This window comes from Erythrolamprus reginae, chromosome 1, assembly GCF_031021105.1.
Source record: "Erythrolamprus reginae isolate rEryReg1 chromosome 1, rEryReg1.hap1, whole genome shotgun sequence".
NCBI classification, from domain to species: domain Eukaryota; kingdom Metazoa; phylum Chordata; class Lepidosauria; order Squamata; family Dipsadidae; genus Erythrolamprus; species Erythrolamprus reginae.
In genome coordinates this window covers 370,370,023-370,390,898 of record NC_091950.1, presented here as the reverse complement: position 1 = coordinate 370,390,898, position 20,876 = coordinate 370,370,023, and the positions used below count along the sequence as shown (strand labels likewise).

Genomic DNA, 20,876 nt, shown 5'->3' with positions numbered 1-20,876 from the left:
CCCTTATCTGCTCTTAATGTAAAATTTTGTAAGACTAGTTTCCACAAACATAAAATGAATGGGATGTTATTTATCCATAGTATCAAAAAGCGCTTCTGTCACTGTTCTGTCAAGCTAGCAGTTTACCATCTCCACTGCTGCTCCACTGCCAGTTCACTCACCACTTCTCTCCACTGGCCTTTTGGGCTATGTTCACTCTTCACCGTTGTGCCATTTCTCTGTTGAGTTGCAAACTCATCCAGGCCTCTGGATATGACACTGCTTTCAACTTGTCACTTAGCTGTTTAGTACTCAGCTACTCTTGCAGTTTGCCAGTCATCCAGATAGCTACTGCTCACTACTCAGCCTTTTCTTTTTATTTTCATTTTCCCCCTGCATTTTCTCCTCTTCCTACTATCCTTCTCCTTATTCTGCTCCCTCTTCTCCTCTTCCTCTCCTTCCCTTCTTTCTTCACTGAGTAGAATAAAGTTATATAACCACAACATCACATTTCCTCCATCATTACTGCCATCTTCAGTTTCCCTGAGCTTTCCTGCTCTGCTAGAATGTAATGTGTTGGAGGCCTCTGTATACAAATTAGAATTAGTCCACTCCTTCGGATTTATATTATGCATTTATATTAATACAGTAATAATAACCTAATATCTGCCTTACAACAGAAAAAAAAAGATTTGCTTTCTTGCTCTACAACTTTTATGTTCTAATTCACTATGTAAAACTATTTTTACATTTGTATTTTTAAATATAAAATTATATTTAAATTTACCCTACCATGGTAATTTTGCAACATTAAATGAAGTTTATCAACAGTGATGACTATTTCATCAAGAGTATTTAAAAGATCACAAAAATTACAACAAGCTTATAAAGAAAAAGTAGGCAGATATAGTAAGTTACCATGCATTATTGTCAGGTATCACCACATGTGAAGATTCACTGATTTATTGTTAAAAGCCTATGCACAGATTTAGTTCACTTGTGGCTAAATAAGGACTCCAAACTGATAGGGTAACAGAAAATTTACTCTAGAGATAGACAGTGTACAGTGGTACCTCATCTTATGAACGCCTCTTCTAACGAACTTTTCAAGATACAAACCTGGTGTTTAAGATTTTTTTTGCCTCTTCTTCCGAACTATTTTCACCTTACGAACCCAAGCCGCTGCTGCTGGGATGAAGGGGTTTCTTTTTTTCCCTTTTTTGAAGAAAGAAAAGGGAGGGGCGGCTCGGAGGGGGAAAGACTTTGCATTAACAATAGTAGGAGAACAGGGTGCTTGCAGGCACTGAAAGAGTGTCTTTTGAAGAAAGAAAAGGGAGGGGCAGCTCGGAGGGGGAAAGACTTTGCATTAACAAAAGTAGGAGAACAGCGTGCTTGCAGGCACTGAAAGAGTGTCTTTTGAAGAAAGAAAAGGGAGGGGCGGCTTGGAGGGGGAAAGACTGCATTAACAAAAGTAAGAGAACAGCGTGCTTGCAGAGGCACTGAAAGAGTGTCTTTTGAAGAAAGAAAAGGGAGGGGCGGCTTGGAGGGGGAAAGACTGCATTAACAAAAGTAAGAGCACAGCGTGCTTGCAGAGGCACTGAAAGAGTGTCTTTTGAAGAAAGAAAAGGGAGGGGCACCCCCCTTGCCTTTCTTCCTTCCCACTCACCCTTTAGCCTAGCCTTGCTTTTTCCACCCGCCCCCTTTAGCTCCTCCCTGCCCTCTGTTCGCCTCCCTTCTAAAGTTTGGGATTTTCCTGAAGGATTTGCACCCATTATTTGCTTTTACATTGATTCCTATGGGAAACATTGTTTCGTCTTACGAACTTTTCACCTTACGAACCTCCTCCTGGGACCAATTAAGTTTGTATCATGGGGTACCACTGTATATGAAAATACAATTCAACTTAAAATTTTAACTGGTGATAGAGTTTGAGTCCAGCTTTGGCTGAAATAATTCAATGTTATCATCAAGTAAAAAATTAAAAAGGAAAATAAACAACATGCAGACATAGAAAATAATTTGCAGAACTAGAATATTTACCTTAATGATATAACATAGTCAGGATAATAGTTACTTTTGTACTGAACCCAAGACCTGGAGTCATCTTCTGTCACATTACTGTCTTCAGTTATTGAGAAGAGACCAAATGAAGCAAATCGTCTTACTGATATTTGCTGAAGGTTGGCATTCTCCAAGGGCTTTTGCTTCAAAACCTATAATGAAAACATCATATTTCAAACTAAGGAAGCTGAAACAAGATAACCATTGTCCATGTGTTAATAAACTTGAAAACATACTGAAACAAAAACCCAGTTAACATTACTTTGAAAATGTGAACTATGTTTGTTAAAGAGAGAATAATTGGATTTTCCAGAATCTATATCATTAGCCATTTTTTAGGAGCAATATGATGCTTGTTTTTGTTAGATTATATTTTTCATGGTCTGTTTGAAACATACAGTACATACTGGCAACCGAATACCAGAGTTAGAAGAGATCTTGGAGGTCTTCTAGTGAAGAGCAACTCACTGCTGAAGCAGGAAATCCAATACCAGTGTGCCAAAAGGGTGTGTTTGCATGTGCTAGCATGCGTTCATGTGCTCACACCTCTTCCCTCTCCTCCAGGCATGCTAACCCGTCCCCATGCTGCCCCTGTGCATGCGCACAATCCACCATATCCCTGCACATGCATACAAGCTTCACTGAAACCTGGGATGGTGAAAAAACAAACTGGAAGTTTGGAAAAAGGACTTCTGGTTTGTTTGTTTCTTTGTTTGTTTGTTTGTTTGTTTGTTTGTTTGTTTGTTTGTTTGTTTGTTTGTTTGCTTGTTTGTTTGTTTGCTTGTTTGTTTGTTTGATTTATATGCCGCCCCTCTCCGAAGACTCGAGCCAGCTTACAATATATAAAGAAACAGTAAAAATATCCTAAATGCAATATTAATTTAAATTAACTAGCACGGAAACTGCTTTGGTCGCGCTGATGGATGATCTCTGGCGGGCCCGGGACAGGGGCTTGTCCTCTGTCCTGGTGCTTCTTGACCTCTCAGCAGCTTTTGATACCATCGACCATGGTATCCTTCTGCGCCGGCTGGAGGGGTTGGGAGTGGGAGGCATTGTTCTCCAGTGGTTCTCCTCCTACCTATCCGGTCGGTCGCAGTCGGTGTTAGTGGGGGGTCAGAGGTCGACCTCGAGGTTACTCCCTTGTGGGGTGCCTCAGGGGTCGGTCCTCTCCCCCCTGCTGTTCAATATCTACATGAAACCATTGGGTGAGATCATCCATGGGCATGGGGTGAGGTATCATCAGTATGCGGATGATACCCAGTTATACATCTCCACCCCATGTCCAGTCAACGAAGCAGTGGAAGTGATGTGCCAGTGCCTGGAGGCTGTTGGGGTCTGGATGGGTGCCAACAGACTCAAACTCAACCCGGTTAAGACGGAGTGGCTGTGGGTTCTGCCTCCCAAGGACAATTCCATCTGTCCGTCCATAACCCTGGAGGGGGGAATTATTGACCCCCTCAGAGAGGGTCGGCAACTTGGGCGTCCTCCTCGATCCACAGTTCACATTAGAGAAATATCTTTCAGCTGTGGCGAGGGGGACGTTTGTCCAGGTTCACCTGGTGCACCAGTTGCGGCCCTATCTGGACCGGGACTCACTGCTCACAGCCACTCATGCCCTCATCACCTCGAGGTTCGACTACTGTAATGCTCTCTACATTGGTCTACCTTTGAAAAGTGTTCGGAAACTTCAGATCGTGCAGAATGCAGCTGCGAGAGCAATCATGGGCTTCCCAAGGTATGCCCATGTTACACCAACACTCCGCAGTCTGCATTGGTTGCCGATCAATTTCCGGTCACAATTCAAAGTGTTAGTTATGGCCTATAAAGCCCTTCATGGCATCGGACCAGATTATCTCCGGGACCGCCTTCTGCCGCATGAATCCCAGCAACTGGTTAGGTCCCACAGAGTTGGCCTTCTCTGGGTCCCGTCGACTAAGCAATGTCATTTGGCGGGACCCAGGAGAAGAGCCTTCTCTGTGGCGGCCCTGACCCTCTGGAACCAGCTCTCCCCAGATATCAGAGTTGCCCCCACCCTCCTTGCCTTTCGCAAGCTCTTAAAACCCACCTCTGTCGTCAGGCATGGGGGAATTGAAATTTCCCTTCCCCCTAGGCTTATAGAATTTATACATGGTATGTTTGTATGTATGAGTGGTTCTTTAAATTGGGGTTTTTTATATTGTTTTTAATATTAGATTTGTTTACATTGTCTTTTTATATTGTTGTTAGCCGCCCCAAGTCTTCGGAGAGGGGCAGCATACAAATCTAATTAATAATAATAATAATAATAATAATAATAATAATAACTCAAATTCATTAAAAATCAATCACTCTCACTCATACAATCAAGCATGCATTCTATTCATTTTCTAGGGGCTAATATCTACTGGTCCCAGGCCTCCTGGCACAAATGGGTCTTCAAGTTCTTGCGGCATATAAATCAAGAACACCTCTACTTAAGAACTTTTCTAGATAAGAACTGGGTGTTCAAGATTTTTTTGCCTCTTCTTAAGAACCATTTTCTACTTAAGAACCCAAACCCAGAAAAATTTCCCAGGAAATTTGAGAGCGGCACGAAGGCCCGGACAGTTTCCTGCCATTCCCCCTTTAATCCCGGCCATCTCGGGCTTTTTTGCCAGAGGAGCCTTTCAGCGGCGCTTAAGGAGGCTTTGGCAGTCCAGAGCAAACGGCGCTTCACCTTGGCTGAATCAACTCAGCTTCAGCCAAACCAAGGAGTCACCACACTGAAGGAAAGGCGCTGGCTACAAAGCGAGCGAGAAAGAGAGGGGAGCCCTTCAGCATGGGAAGGAAGAGGAAGCAGGTAGCAGCAGCAGCCACACCCACCTTTCGGTCAAAGGAGCAGGAGATTCCCCCCCTCTCACACGCCTGGGTTTCTCTTTATGGTGCATTGTATGGGAGGCAGCCTCGCACCGAGTGTATGGGAGGTGCGGGCTCCTCCTCGCCGCCTCAGGGTCCCTCTTTTTTTTTTTTTTAAGCCTTAAAGTTTTGGCTTTTTTTGATTCCCCTCACCTCACCTTCTTCCTTCGGCAGCGACTGTCCTCCTCCTCTTCTTCCTTCTCCTCCTCCCACCCAAATTCCAAGCTTTTCTTTCTTTCCTAATGAGTTTGCACACATTATTTACTTTTACATTGATTCCTATGGGAAAAATTGCTTCTACTTACAAACTTTTCTACTTAAGAACCTGGTCACGGAAGGAATTAAGTTCTTAAGTAGAGGTACCACTTTATTTCATTCATTCAGATCTAGGATGTGTTCTTTGAGTGTTCCCTTTATTTTATTTTTATTTTTTTAGCAGTACATTATTTCAAACTGCAGAAGTCAAGCCCTTTCATTCTCAAAAGCAGGTGGTGACAGCAAGCTCCAGAGCAGGAAATCCCCTGACACGGGGATTCGCCATTCAGACCCGAAGCAGAATTGGTCCAGTTTCACGACCTGTTCGTCAAAACCATTTCCCTCGGGGCTTATCAAATATAAAAAGAATAACGCGGACTGCCAGGATCTCCCTGAAAGGATGCGAGAGCTGCAAAAGAGAGCCGTCGGTTCGGCCCCCTTTGCACTGGCGGCCAGTCACTAGCTTGCAAGAAAAGCCGTCGGGGGCGTCATTCGAGATTAGCTTTACCGCCTCGTCATTGAAAACAGAGGCAGCAATAACTTACATTCCAAGGAAGCGAAGAGGAAACCATGGCCCATTTGCAACGCTAGAGAAACGGCAGGAGATACCATAGGGTTGCCGGGAGGGGCTTGACTTTTCATACCTGTCTGAGAAGCTTCCAGCGGGCTTTGGCGGTTGCCTGCTGGCTCCTTTTCCCGGCGTCTCCCTCTTGGTTTCCCGCCTGAGCCCTGTCAGCCGGAGCGGGAGAAGCGCTCAGGAGAGGTTCTGCAGCCATGCTTAACGCCAGCTCTCCTTTCTTCCTCTGCTCTAAACTCAAACTTGAACGAGCGCGCCAAAAAAAATATAAATAAAGCGTGAAATGAAGGCTGTTTTGGGGGGGGGCGCAATGGGAATACAGAAAGAATAACCCTAAACTTAACTCGCCCGCCCAGAAAGTAGCGGCCGAGGCACAAGAAACAACCGTCAGTCCTGGGAAGCTTTTGCTTCCGAACCTTATTCAGCGAGAGTTCTTAAAAACCTCCCATCCAGCAATTAGGAGCATGAGAAGAGGACGGAATCATCTTTGATGCGGGCAAAGGAAGCGTTTGACAGGACGGGAAAGAATGCACTTATTGAAGGGTTATTTCTTTCCGCGAAGAGCTAAGCTCGTCTCTTTTATTGCCTCGGGAAAGGAAAGCATTGCCCGATAACCTATTTTTTTAACGTTAAAAAACCAAAACAAAATAAAACCTCAATTCAGACCTTGGTCGCGAATCAGGGGCGGCGTTTCAAGTGCCCCAAACCAAAATGGAGATTTCGCGTTTTATCTGTGGGTACTAAAAAACCGCCATGTTGATAAAGGGCGAAATGAAGACTCCGGGAAACCGCCGCCTTCTGCCATCTTGGTTGTGGGCAAGCATTGCGGTGTACGCAAGACGAAGGTTTCAGTCGCCGGCTTAACAAGTCACCGTCGTTCGCCTTTTCTGTTGCTGCTTGTCTAGGATCAATAGTAAATGGGCTTTCGCGGTCCCTGAAGTTCATGTTTCATTCTGGATTGTTAAGTTCCTCCTTACAGAGCGATTGAAAGGTAAAAAGTTGGTCGTAATATTCCTGTTGATTTGATTAATATATTCCAGTGACTGGAGATAACTGCTGCTTTGCTTTAAAACCGTGTGAAGCGAGAAATCAAGCCAAAAGAAGACTCGATTTTCCCTGTTATTTCTTATTACAATGTTGTGATAAAGCACAAGATTGTAAGGGCAAAAGAGTTGAGACTAAATATGCAATTCTACAGTGAACTGCGATAGTAAGGAATGTGTACTAACTAGAGCCCAGGGAATTCCTCTAGGCTTAACTTTGAGTAAGCATGCGATACTAGTCCCAAAGGTGTTTTTTCAAGAGGCAACTGGACTTTCTGATTTTTCTTTGAAGATGTTTTGCTTCACCTTCAACAAGTTTCTTCCAACAAGCAAAACCACAAAGTAAAGCAAAGAAAAGCCAGAAAAAAACAAAAAGCCAGAAAGTGAAGTCCAGTTGCCTTTTGAAAAGCACCTTTAGACAACCATGACCTGGATGACTGAGAATCTCCATAGACCTGCAGTCCTAAATTGTGCCATTGCCTGCTATCTTATGAAATGCCTTTTTCCTTGACGCTTTAACTAAATCCTTGAATCCAATGAATTATTGATTTTATAGAATGGAAAGGCATTTTTTTCTGCAATTTGTTGGATCAGTATTTATTTGTACACATATATACCAAAGAACCCCTTACTGCAACCAGTTTTGTGCAGTGGTTAACATGCTTGCCTCCAAAGCAGAAATGGTGAGTTTGGGCCAGTCATTCTCTCATAGCATAAGTGGCAGTGCAGCCAGTTCTTGGAGTTCCTAGGGTGGCCCATATACTGCTGTTCTGTGAGCTGCACTTGCAGATGGTGTGCTTCTGAGTACAATTCAAGATGTTGATTATCACTTTTAAATCCCTTCACGGCATGGGCTTCTTCAGATATATTAATGATAAGAAGAAGAAAAACTGCGGCATCACGAAGCTTAGTACCGGGAATAATACATGCATTAATGGGAATAAGGAGATCGCTGACCATTTCAATAGCTACTTCTGTTCAGTTTTCTCAAAAGACACCTTACAAAATAATACTATAGAGGGATATAGCATTGCTTCCAGCTGTATGGATTCAGCTCCAGTGATCTTAGAAGCCGATGTCTTAGAAGAACTTGAACGATTAAAGATAAATAAGGCAATGGGTCCAGATGGCATCCACCCCAGAGTTCTTAAAGAACTCAGATCTGTCATTGCTACCCCCCTGACTGATTTGTTTAACCAATCCTTGTTAACAGGAGAAGTTCCTGAGGATTGGAGAATGGCCAGTGTTGTGCCTATTAGCTTGTTAGTTAGCCAGTTAGCTTGACATCAGTTGTAGTTAAAATGATGGAGACTCTACTCAAAAAGAGGATAAATCAGCACCTAAAAAACAATAACTTATTAGACCCAAATCAGCATGGCTTTACTGAAGGCAAATCATGTCAGACTAATCTCATTGATTTCTTTGACTATGTCACAAAGGTGTTGGATGAAGGTGGTGCCGTGGATATTGCCTACCTGGACTTCAGCAAAGCCTTTGATACGGTTCCACATAAAGAGCTGATAGATAAATTAGTGAAGATTGGACTTAATCCCTGGATAGTTCAATGGATTTGCAGCTGGCTGAAGCGTAGACATCAGAGAGTTATTGTTAATGGCGAGTATTCTGAGCAGAGTCAGGTTACAAGCGGTGTGCCACAAGGATCTGTTCTGGGTCCTATTCTTTTTAATATATTTGTGAGTGACATAGGGGAAGGTTTGGTAGGGAAGGTTTGCCTATTTGCCGATGACTCTAAAGTGTGCAATAGGGTTGATATTCCTGGAGGCGTCTGTAATATGGTAAATGATTTAGCTTTACTAGATAAATGGTCTAAGCAATGGAAACTGCAGTTTAATGTTTCCAAATGTAAAATAATGCACTTGGGGAAAAGGAATCCTCAATCTGAGTATTGTATTGGCAGTTCAGTGTTGGCAAATACTTCAAAAGAAAAGGATTTAGGGGTAGTGATTTCTGACAGTCTCAAAATGGGTGAACAGTGCAGTCAGGCGGTAGGGAAAGCAAGTAGGATGCTTGGCTGCATAGCTAGAGGTATAACAAGCAGGAAGAGGGAGATTATGATCCCACTATATAGAATGATGGTGAGACCACATTTGGAATACTGTGTTCAGTTCTGGAGACCTCACCTACAAAAAGATATAGACAAAATTGAACGGGTCCAAAGACGGGCTACAAGAATGGTGGAAGGTCTTAAGCATAAAACGTATCAGGAAAGACTTAATGAACTCAATCTGTATAGTCTGGAGGACAGAAGGAAAAGGGGGGACATGATCGAAACATTTAAATATATTAAAGGGTTAAATAAGGTCCAGGAGGGAAGTGTTTTTAATAGGAAAGTGAACACAAGAACAAGGGGACACAATCTGAAGTTAGTTGGGGGAAAGATCAAAAGCAACATGAGAAAATATTATTTTACTGAAAGAGTAGTAGATCCTTGGAACAAACTTCCAGCAGATGTGGTAGATAAATCCACAGTAACTGAATTTAAACATGCCTGGGATAAACATATATCCATCCTAAGATAAAATACAGAAAATAGTATAAGGGCAGACTAGATGGACCATGAGGTCTTTTTCTGCCGTCAGACTTCTATGTTTCTATGTTTCTATGGGCCAAGCTTGCAACCATCATACCCAATGGGATTGTCCCACCCCACTCATGCCAGGAGACAGGGCATGATATGGACCCCATCAGTCAAGGAATTTCAGCTGATTCATCCAGGAGAGGAGCCTTTTCTTCTGTGGCTCCTGCCCTGAGATCTGAATTTCCATAAAAGCCTGAAGATCTGACTGCCAATTGGCCTGGGGCCCCAATGAGGATGCATCAGGCTGGAAGTGGATGACGGATTAAGGCCCCACCACTCCCCATTTGCATTCTACTCCCTTCTTCCCTAGGTTTTTAATTGTAAATTATTGTTGTTATTATTAAAAGTATGTATTGCTTCAATGTTTTATTTACTTCTAGATGAGATGGGTAGCAAACAAGTCAATTAAATAATACAGATATAGATATATTTGTGTGTGTGTGTGTGTTTATGCACATTAACCTTTACATTGATTATTATCCCTCTAATCGACTCTGTATTTATCTACACATCTTTGTCATAGCTGAAGGTGTTCCGGGAACATTGGTCCAGGACATTAATGCATAACATTGCATTAAAGAACGATATCTTCAGCCCATCACCAGCCCAACTCAACTTTCCATGCTCTATTTCAGAAGTGAATTGTTGTCACAAGTGTGCTGAATTGTCAGTGGGTCACAAATCAAGGTAAGTCTTGAAGTGAGGTCCTATATTGCTATTATTGGCCATCTGGTGGCTACTGCAAGCATATCCCTGTGTAGTCAATGCTTGTTAAATATCAGGGCCATTCACCTCATGGCAATGGGAGAATCATAGAGAAAGTGGATACCTTGGACTTTTCACACCTTGGCTCACCTTTTGATTTTGGATAATAACGGGTATTTCCTATCATTATGGTATACCTTTCTATCAACCTTGCAAATTAATCCCAACAAGAAGCAGATCTAGAATTACTGCCTTTATCTTGATTTTAAGATTACATTAACGGAATCTTGTTAAGTCTGAAATGCAGTCCCCATGTCCCTCATTTTTACTCTCCTGAAAATCATTGTCCCTTCTAACAGGCTTTTACCGCTCCACCTCTTTTGTATTCAAATAACATTAGATTGTTGTCATGGCTGTGGCTTTCAAGGTCATTCCCACATACCATTATTCTTCTAAGAGAGTGCCTCACTTGGTGTCCTCCTCCTAATCCTGGGTGTGAGAGAGATAGGGATTCAACACTCCATGCTATATTTCTGGCAATTGAGGGTTTTTTTAAAAAAAAAAAGATAAATAATTCCTATAATGTAATCCTATGGGCAGTCAGGTAGCATCCAAATTTAAATCAGAGACCAAGTCAAGGTATTCCTCAAAGTTCCAATTTATTTCCGGAGCCTAGAGAACCCGAATCTGTGGTTCCCACCCAGTTGAAAGCTCACATTTTGCTTCCCCCACCCCCCCGAAACTTGTCACGTTGCCTATTCAGGTTGTGCCAGCATGGCAACTTCTGCTTCCGCCCAGGTGGTGGATATGTGATGGCCTTGAACTTCTCAAAAGAATGCTTTGTGGCTGCATCTGCTCCCTCATGAAATCACCTTTCCCAGGTTCCCATAAACATCAGGCATTCTACAGATAGCTTGCTTTACATCCATATAATATTCTTAACATTATTTTTTCTTTTTAAAATAATTACAATCCATTATCATTTTATTTTCAATACATCTCTCACATTTCTTTTCTTCTTGTATCTGTAGATCCTTGGAACAAACTTCCAGCAGATGTGGTAGATAAATCCACAGTAACTGAATTTAAACATGCCTGGGATAAACATATATCCATCCTAAGATAAAATACAGAAAATAGTATAAGGGCAGACTAGATGGACCATGAGGCCTTTTTCTGCCGTCAGACTTCTATGTTTCTAGTCTTTTCCTCTTTTATTTTATCCCTATTTTAATTCCAGCAAAGATTTCCCAATTTATATATGTCTAATATTAATATATTTCACTTCCCTTATTTCCTAAGCATTAATCAAAAACCATCTTACAATTTCTTTATCCTCTTTTCCACATCCTTACTTTTCCCATGCAAAATACATTTCAAAATTACATATTTCGATCTTTATATTTTCTTCTATTTGTCCATTTTCATCTGCTTTGATATCTTTTTCTCCCTCTTTGTTTCAATTCTCCCTTTGCTGTATTTTCTTTTTTGTTGCTTATTTCTTGATTCCTCAGTTTCTTTCACTCTTCCAAAGTTCTCTATGTTTTCCTCATTTGTCTGAACAGTATTTGCTACTTTCTTCATTATATTTTCCAGTTTTAGTTCTATACGATCCGTAACTTGAAGTATTTCTTTCATTCCCACATGCAGCTTATTTATTATAGTCTTAATATTCTGGGGTATGTTGTCCATATCTTTATTTCCAATTGGTGTTATTTTTACACCAAAGTTCAATCCACATTATTTAGGCAAATGTTCTGAGAGTTATACCCTCTTTTTCCCCCAAAATGGCACCTCTGCTTCAAATCAGATATTCCTCTTCATTATTTTGTCTTCAATTTCATTATTTTATGTTTATAAATCCAATATATTTAGTAGTCAATTTATAGTAAGGCAGAAACAGGTTCCAATTGAAGTATCAATGTTTTTTTCTCTTTAAAGTAGGGTATTATTCAAAAACCACATCTTCTTTTAAATCTTCCAAGAAAAACATTTTTTCCTCCTAATTCCCAAACCTTCCCCCCCCCACACACTATTTTAACATGCTTCTCCCGCTATTCTTTAGCTTCCTTATTTCTCCCCCTTGTATTTTTGGGATTACAGTGAGCCCTTGATTTTCGCGGGGGTTACGTTCCAAGACCTCCCGCGAAAATCAATATTCCGCGATGTAGCGGCGCGGAAGTAAAAACACCATCTGCGCATGCGCGCCCTTTTTTTCCATGGCCGTGCATGCGCAGATGGTGGAGGCGGGGAGTGACAAAAGTTTGGAGACTGGCAATGGTTGTTTTTAATGCCGGCCACCCCCCCAGCGCCTCCGGCCTCCTCGCCGCTCGCTCGCTCGCCCGCCCGCCGCTTCCTCCGGCAGGTAAAATCGCTGCTACCGACACTGGCGGTGATCGCCTGCAGGGTCCGGTCTCACCTGCCTCTTCTAAGACACTGGCTTTTCCGACTCCAGCCCCCGACGGCTCCATTACGGGCTGGCAGAGACACGGAGGAATGGCGGCTACTATTTACAACTGAGCCGCGCTGCCTGGAGTGAGTCGGGTGAGTTGGAGAAGGGAAGAGTGGAGGACCGTGACGGCCAGGGAGAGGGAGAGGGAGACAATTGATTTTAGTCTCCATTTTTTAAATCTTTTATTTAAAGCTTTGCTGGCCCTTTAAAGGACCTTTCGGAAGTGGAAGGGAAGCCTAAGAACGGGCGGAAGAGAAGGGGTGAAAACAGCTGTTTTACCTACTGTGCACGCGTTGCGCTTCCAAGCCAGTTGGCAGACCACTGATATGGATATGGACCTGCCCGCCGCTCGCCCGGGGAGAGGGGGAGAGATAGAGAAAGAGAGAAGGAAAGAAAGAAAGAGATGAGAAAGGAAGGAAGAGAGTGAGAGAGAGGAAGAAAGAGAGAGAGAGAAGAGTGGAAGGAAGAGAGAGAGAAATGATAGATAAATACCGTGGAGTATTTTTTAATCGACATTTTTTGAAAAACCGTGGTATAGCGTTTTATGAAGTTTGAAGCCGCGAAAATCGAGGGATCACTGTATTTTAAAAGGCACAGTCTTCTTTATCTCAAGCTGCAAATAACTCAACTTTTCCTCCTGCTCAGTCTTGTTAATTTTGGCTCTCCTTCAATTTTTGGCAGCCATTTTTGCTGCCGCAGTTCCACACTATCAGTTAGGGGCTTGCCAGCTCGGGGAGCAGAGATTTGGCTCCCCTCTACACTCCTGGTGGTCCCCCTTTGCTTTATCCCTCTATGGGGGGGTGGGCTTAGGTCTGAATTTGGACCCTCAGGCGTGGAGTGTTTGGAGTCGGCCACAGAGGTTGCGGTCCCTGTTTCCAATCATACCAAAGGAGGAAGCAGAAGTCCCCTAAATATTTTTTTAGTGTGTTTTTTTATGCAAGTACTGTATTGTTTTTTAAAACTAGTAAGGATAAATATATCTCAACTTTGTTTATAATTACTCTTCCATTAAAAATATAATTTCTTTTTTTCCCTCCAGATCTGAACCAGTAGACTTGAAGGCTGAATTCATTTGAAAGTGAAACATCTATTGGCTGTCACCAGTTTACTTGGATTTGCTATTACTTTGGATTCTAACAGTTCTCAAAATAAGAATGAAGAATCAAGCAAGATGAATATTTTGTCATCATGTATTCAAGCATTAAATATTTTCCTTCTTTTTGGAAAGGCAGTATTGGACACCTCATGAACCGCTTTAAACGTTCATTCACTTCATCTGTAATATTTTGTAGTCAAACCAAGCAACAAATTTTTTTCTTTACAACACGTTTTAGAAATATATGCATTGTTCCTTATCCCCAGAAAAGAATTCAGTCATGGAGGTTTTTTGCCTGCAAGGTAAACTGTTTGAATAAATCATTCAGGCCAATAAATCTAGGCCTTTACACAATAAAAGCTGCCTTTTTCCTTGTGTCAGTGACTCACTAAAATTGTTAAGGCAGAAAATAGATTTTCAAATATGCTTTGACCATGATTTAGTTGGTTGGTTGGTTGGATTTCAATGCCGCCCTTCTCCACAGACTCAGAGATACTTACTCTTTGGGCTTCTGTACTGGATTCATGGTGGTGCAGTGGTTAGAATGCACTACTGCTGACTGCCAGCTAACTGCAAGTTTGACTCAGCTTCCATTCTTCCGAGGTTGGTAAAATTAGGACCCAGATTGTTTGGGGCAATATGCTGACTATGTAAACCATTTGTAGAGTGCTGTAAAGCACTGTGAAGCAGTATATAAGTTTAATTTAATTTATTAAATTTGTAGGCCACCCAACGTCTGATGTTCTGGGCGGTGAAGTGCTATTGCTGTTGTTATTCAATTGTAATTGGCAATGAGATGGAAACAACATAGAAATTTAAAAATTAAATTAATATTGGGTTCTGCTATTCCAGCATTTTTTTTTTAAAAAAAACCTATTTATTCACTGGAAATCCAGGGACAGACTACAGTCCAATAGAATAAAGATATTTTTCATTTCTGCCAAAGATGATTTCTAAATTCTGTAGTCAAAAAATTAATTCAAATAGCCGCATTTTGCGTTGATAGAATGAAAATATTGAATTAAGAACTGGAGAACTATCAAAAGGGATCTCTAAAATTTCCATCTTCTATGGAGTTTATAGAAATAATAAGCATGGAACTAAGTGAGATTAATCCAATTTAAATTTTATATTAGATCAGGAAGAGATTGATAATGGAAACCAGGAAGATGAAGCTCTATTCACCACCTTAAATTATTTGTAACAATAATAAACATGGGATACAAACAAATAAATAAAATACAGTAGTATTGCTAATGTTAAACAATTGATTAACATTGCTAAGAACTATTCAGCTATGTAGTTTATATAATTTTTGCCATAATTTCCTTACAGTTTTAATTTACAATTTACATTTTCAAATGTAGATAGATTAGGTTTTACCATTCGGTAATGTATCAGAATAACATTGTGCATTACTAGCATGTGCAAATGTTATCATTATACATACTGCATTTACTCTACCTTCAACCCAATCAATTGGTCCTTGAATTTGTATACAAGTATTAAAATGTTATAAATTGTCTATAGATCAAAGGTTCCATATCATTTTAATAAACAGAGTGCCTTACCATGAGCAAATAAATTGAATACCTGTTTAACTCTCATATTGTGAGGCTATCCGTGTGGTAAAATGGAGAAAGTCTTTAATTTTAGAAACACATTAAATTTTCACTTTGCTAATACCATTCATATTCACCTTCTTGTGTTATCAATAGCAGGCAGTGGTAGCTCTGGACAGCGTTAAGATCATAGGAAGAGACGGATTAATTTGATCAGAATTAAGAGGGAGTAGAACGCCTCTCCAAATCTGCTATTTGCAATTCAAAGGAAGTAGTCATATTACTGATAAAGAAGACTCATTCAATTTAAAAAATATCCCCATAGCTTTCCATCAAATTAGAAATTAATTTTCTAAAATAGGATATACAAAAATATTAAGGATGTCTTGGTTTATAATTTCAGATTGTATGCTGTAAAATAAATCCTGCTTATTAACATTTAGCATTTCATATCTTTTCTTAGAATCTTCTGAAAGCAGAGCAAAAGAACTGGAGGGATTGTTCAGCAAACTACGTAGATTTGACAGAGAGAATTAAACAAAAATTGGAAAAACATTGTGACAGTCATTCATCAGGTCTAAATAGCCTGATGGTAAGTATTATAAAAGTAGCTAGCTTGCTTATGGTACTGATTCAGATAATATTTTTAAAATTATTTAAAGAGATGTCTCTTTGATAACATTGTCTCGTTAGTGTAAGCTTATACATAGCTCATTTAAACATTCAAAATAATTTATTTGTATTACTTCCATATTAGCTCCACCATACATCTATAGCATATTATTATTAACCCAATTCTACACATTGAGAGACTGAAAGAGAATAATTTTCATTGGTCTGTTTACTGAATACACTGGAAAAATAAAATTGAGATTCAAAAGTAATATGACAAAGATTTTTCCATCAAAATAAAACAATTTTGCAATGTACCCATCATGATCATTCCAGAAATTGAATATCCATTTACATTTGTTGAAGTTAATGGCTGGCATTTCACTGGGAGGTTTTTTTGCCTATTTGGTTTCTAAGACATTTCATGATTATACTGTACATTTGTATTCCATTTATTTCTGCCAAGTTCTGAATATTTTTCTAAATGCCTACTGCTTGCATAGGAGAGCAAACGTGATACATTGGTTGACTCTGAGCCAGTTTTGTGCTCTGAACATAATTTTTTTATATGATTTTTCTTGTAGGGAATAATGGAAAATGGCGCCATGAGTTTCTGAAGGAACAAATTATAAATCTAAGAAATAACATAGAAGCTTATTTCTTCATTTCTAAATGAAGAGTCAATCCACTCAGAGTTCATTAAACCAAGAATATAGAAACATTTGTAAGCAACTTTGGATGATCTTGAAAAATAAACCAGATTTAGATATACTCATATCCCGGGTGTGTTACATAACTGATAAGTTTAAAAAAAACTCCCGAAGAAGGCAGTGGTAAACTTTCATATTTTTGCCAAGGGAGTCGCATGCATGTTAGGAATCAAGCTTAGCTTAATCAAAATAATACATATTCATCATCCTGAACTTTATCTCACTCTCTAATAACTGAGGAATATGTATACAACAATATACTAGTAGCAGCTATATATATGTATTAGTTCCTATAGTAAAACAAATGTTTTAGATGGAATACTATATTACAGTACCAGGGTTCATCCACTAACAATTATAAGAGAAGCAAATGAAATACATTTGATAGTTAGATACAAATCAATCAAATAATGGTCATGGTATATATGTTTTGGTGGGTCCAAAGTGAGGTGATGCCTGTTGTTCTATCCCGGTCTACAAAGCTTGAACACAAAGGAGGAATCCACTCGTTGATATTTTCAAATCAGTCTTTTTATATGTAAAGTCCCATTTTTACAAGCAAAAGTCATGCATGTGATATAATCTTGGCAAGTGTCTCAGCGGCGAGGCTGCTGTCAAAAATCAAAACTACTGGTGCATTTCTTCATGAGGGATGAAGGAAGGCACCAGTAGCTTTGATCTTACTAATTACAGCTTCCCAGCCTCTCAGCAGACAGGGCACTTTCAAGGATTTTTAGCAGGAAAATAACAGGTGGCTAGCATAACCTGGCTGAGACCTCAAATCATCATCCGATTCCATTACAAAACGTAACTCCACCCCAAATTACCCAGATGCCACTCTTAAATACCCATAGGGAAGTGATCAACAATTCCCCAAAGTTAACAAACTACAGACTACAGTACTTCCTTTTTCCATACAAGTATTCTTGTCTTTTTCTTCATCTTCTAAAGTGGGCATCTAGCAAAGGCTCCAGATCTTCCTCCTCCTCCTCTTAAGTCAGATTCTACTGTCATTGGCACCTCTGCCATATCTGCCACCTCTGGTGGTCCTGATAGCTTGCAGTACATTAAGGGTTATCACAAGGGGGGGGGGTTGATTTATTTCCCAAAATTCCTGAACGTAGGATAAGAAGCAATGAGTGGAAGCTGACTAAAGAGACATCCAGTCTGGAACTAAAGAAAAACTTAGTGGCAGTGAGAACAATTAACCAATTGGAACAGCTCTTCCCTCCCACCACCACCATAACTAGATGTGCCTTCACTGGAAATTTTCAAGAAAGTATTGGACAACCAATTGTCAGGGATGATATAATATCTCCTGCCATGGACAGATGGTTTGACAAGAAGACCTAGTGTTAGGGTTCCAAGTATCACCCCCAATCCAGGAAGACTCCAAGGCTAGAGGTTCCTCAAAGTTCCATTTTATTACAGATGTCATATTGGAACATCTGGAAAACCCTGAATCTGAATGCTGCCAGGTTTTCCCCACCCAAAAGAAAGCCATACTCCCTTCCCTTGTACCCACATGGACCATTACATGGTCCAATCAATGCACCATCCCAGCTGGAGATGCCTCCCAGTCACGTCACTCCAGGTACAGGCCGAATGTCCTTGGCTCTCAGAGAAAGGAATGTTGTTATGGCTAGATATCCTGTACTCCAATCAATCTCCCTCCCAGTTTCTCACAGCACTAAGTGCGGCAGCCTTGAAGATCCAAAGAAATAGATGGCCTACAGGGCTGACACTTAGTACATTGGGAAGACAGTTTTGAAAGAAATGCTAAATCTTATAGTTTTTATCTTACATGACGAATATGAAGGAGCCTATTTTTCTTCTAATTATATAGAAATTCGATGGAGCTCAAAAAGTTCAATTTATAATACAGGAACTTGACAAAATGTAATTACAGATAATGACATAATTCTAAATGCTTTGTAATGGATCCATTTTATGTTAATGTTAAACAGATTAAGTTTGGAGACTATATTTACTTTGAAGAAAATGGCTGCATATTTCGTTCAAAGCTAGGAGAAGTAGGTATGATTATTATATTACTAAATTTATTTATTTTTAGCCGCTGCATATATAGCTTTAATAAATTGAAAGAAACTAGACAAAGCGAGAGAGTTTTTTGAATGCCACTTTGGAACTGAAGAGTATAGGGAAGAATCTGAAAATAGGAGTCAGGAGGAATGCCAAGAAGAAGAGAAAGGGGGACAACAAGAAGAAAGGAAAGAACAGGAAAACGAATAGTGAAGGAACAAGAGAAAAAGTACAAAGAGAAACAAGATTAAGAATGACTAATAAGGAAATGGAAGAAGCAATAACAATGCTTTTAATAAATATAAATAAATATAAAATATAAATGGGTTAAATTCACCAATCCAAAGAAAGTAGGTATTTGCAGAGTTGTAAAGATTGGATATGGCTATTACAAATTTGCAGGAGGTACATATGAAACATCAAAGTAAATTATTAGAGCCAATTAAAGGAAATTTTATAGAAAGATACATATTGTAATAAAGGAATTGGAATATGAACACATATGTTTGATCGCTAACTTTAATGTAATTATGCAAATGGGAAAAGATTCTAAAGTGATAAACTGAATGTTATAAAATATATGCAAAAGGGTACAAGATGCTAGAAATGTGGGCTGAAAGATAAGAGAATAAATTGAAAGATGGTATTGGAGTCAAAAGCTAGAAAAAAAGGAATGTAAAATTGAAAGGATATAGAAGGAATGGTAGAAATAAGTACTGTACATTAATATGATGGATACAAATTGTTTTATGAATAGTATGTATAATATGCACAAAAGAAAATGAAAAATTGGAGAGGAAAATATTGTACAAGAAAAAATGTTTAACTGCAAAAAGGTGAATAAGAAAGAAATTGTATAAATTTATGTCTGTTTGTCTAAAAAAATAGTCTAATAAAAATATTTTTTTTAAAAAGAAACTTTCAATAAGGTCTTATGAAAACAGTATAGTAGGCAGAAAAGGTACTGTATAAGTTATTGTCAGCAAAATTGGTTAGGACCGCAACCAGTCAGGGAGAAACTTGAGCCACATATCTTAAGTCTCATTCTACAAGATGTATGACCTTGCATTTAAGCGTAAGATATTTTTATTTTAAAATTATGTTTGATTTGGAATGTATGTAAATAGTTTGATCCTTTGTAAATCTCAGAGAGTTGGACAATTAAACCAGTTTCTTTAACTCCAGGAATCAAACTCCATTCACAAGAGAATGTTTTTTTAAGGGATAAATTTCACTCAAAAGTACGGTAGTTTTTTAAAAGTAAACATAAATGTCCATACAATAAATTAATTATATCTTCTCTTTTTGTAATTTTATTTAGCAATTTGGATATTATGCAGCACATAAATGATAGAACAATTAGAACAATGCTTTGCAACTTTGAGATATGTGCACTTCAACTGCCAGAATTCCTCAGCCAGCCAGCCATATAAGCATATACCATACACATACACACCTATGGCCATTTTAGTGGCCATTTTATTTTTTAAAAAATAAAGAGCATGGGAAAAATGTACTTAACATAACCAATTAATTTTGTGATAACTTTTTCAAAAGTGGTGTCACATCTCTTCCATGACTTTGCCAATATATTTGGATGTGATTAGAGAGTAAAACACTGTACAGTACATTCAAAAACAGTTGTTTTGTTTTCACTTTTTTCACAACGTTTATAGTAGAATTTTTGCCCGTTTCACTTTGATTAAGGTCAATCAATTAATCAGTTGATTAATGGAGAAAATTGATGTGGTTGCCTAAATTCAATACCATCTTGGCTCAGTCAATCAATCCACATCCATTAAAGCAGTGACAAATTAATCATAAATTCATACCATTGAATTTGAGTAACTTTAGCACAATCAAGGTCTGTATATTCAATCTAATCCCAAAACATTACACCTATAAACACATTCAGCGGTATAGCAGAACAACTGATTATTTCTTTGCACTAATTCTATTGTTTTGTGTATTGTAGATGAAGAGAACTACGAAGCATTGCTTAGCACAGAAGCTCTACCCTTTGAAAATTCTTTTATCCAGCAAATCCGAATTTCCCCAGATCATGGATATATGGCTACTGGAATTAAAAGTGCCAGCTCTGAAGAATGTGCTTGTGTTATTGTGAAACTGCATCCAATATCAAAAGTGGAATGTGTTATCCCAAATGCTTTTAGCTTTGGTAAGCATTTAGTAAAAAAAGGAATGGGTATCCAAGTGAAAATATTTTAGACGCATGAGCAAATAATTATGTGCTGAATCGAGCCTTTCAGAGAAGGGTATGGCCCAAACTCTTTTGGAGTAGTATTTG

The 20,876-nt window shown here is 39.3% G+C and overlaps 2 protein-coding genes across 3 annotated transcripts in view; one reads left to right on the top strand and one right to left on the bottom strand.

Annotated features, from left to right (window-relative positions):
* Positions 1-6,439, bottom strand: part of CAMKMT (calmodulin-lysine N-methyltransferase) — a 271,951-nt gene extending 265,512 nt beyond the window's left edge. Inside the window, exons 1-2 of the mRNA XM_070734547.1 lie at positions 5,814-6,439; positions 2,020-2,192 (exon numbers count right to left, since the gene is read on the bottom strand). Of these exons, the coding sequence (XP_070590648.1) occupies positions 2,020-2,192; positions 5,814-5,945 (305 nt within the window). The 5' untranslated portion in view covers positions 5,946-6,439. The remainder of the gene's footprint in view (positions 1-2,019; positions 2,193-5,813) is intronic.
* A 110-nt stretch (positions 6,440-6,549) lies between these two features.
* Positions 6,550-20,876, top strand: part of PREPL (prolyl endopeptidase like) — a 34,710-nt gene continuing 20,383 nt past the window's right edge. The window contains exons 1-6 of one of the 2 annotated variants that reach the window (XM_070734539.1): positions 6,550-6,737; positions 9,912-10,075; positions 13,585-13,943; positions 15,667-15,795; positions 18,493-18,562; positions 20,544-20,747. In XM_070734539.1, the coding sequence (XP_070590640.1) occupies positions 13,734-13,943; positions 15,667-15,795; positions 18,493-18,562; positions 20,544-20,747 (613 nt within the window). In that variant the 5' untranslated portion in view covers positions 6,550-6,737; positions 9,912-10,075; positions 13,585-13,733. The remainder of the gene's footprint in view (positions 6,738-9,911; positions 10,076-13,584; positions 13,944-15,666; positions 15,796-18,492; positions 18,563-20,543; positions 20,748-20,876) is intronic. The other variant, XM_070734540.1, reaches the window with a different exon arrangement.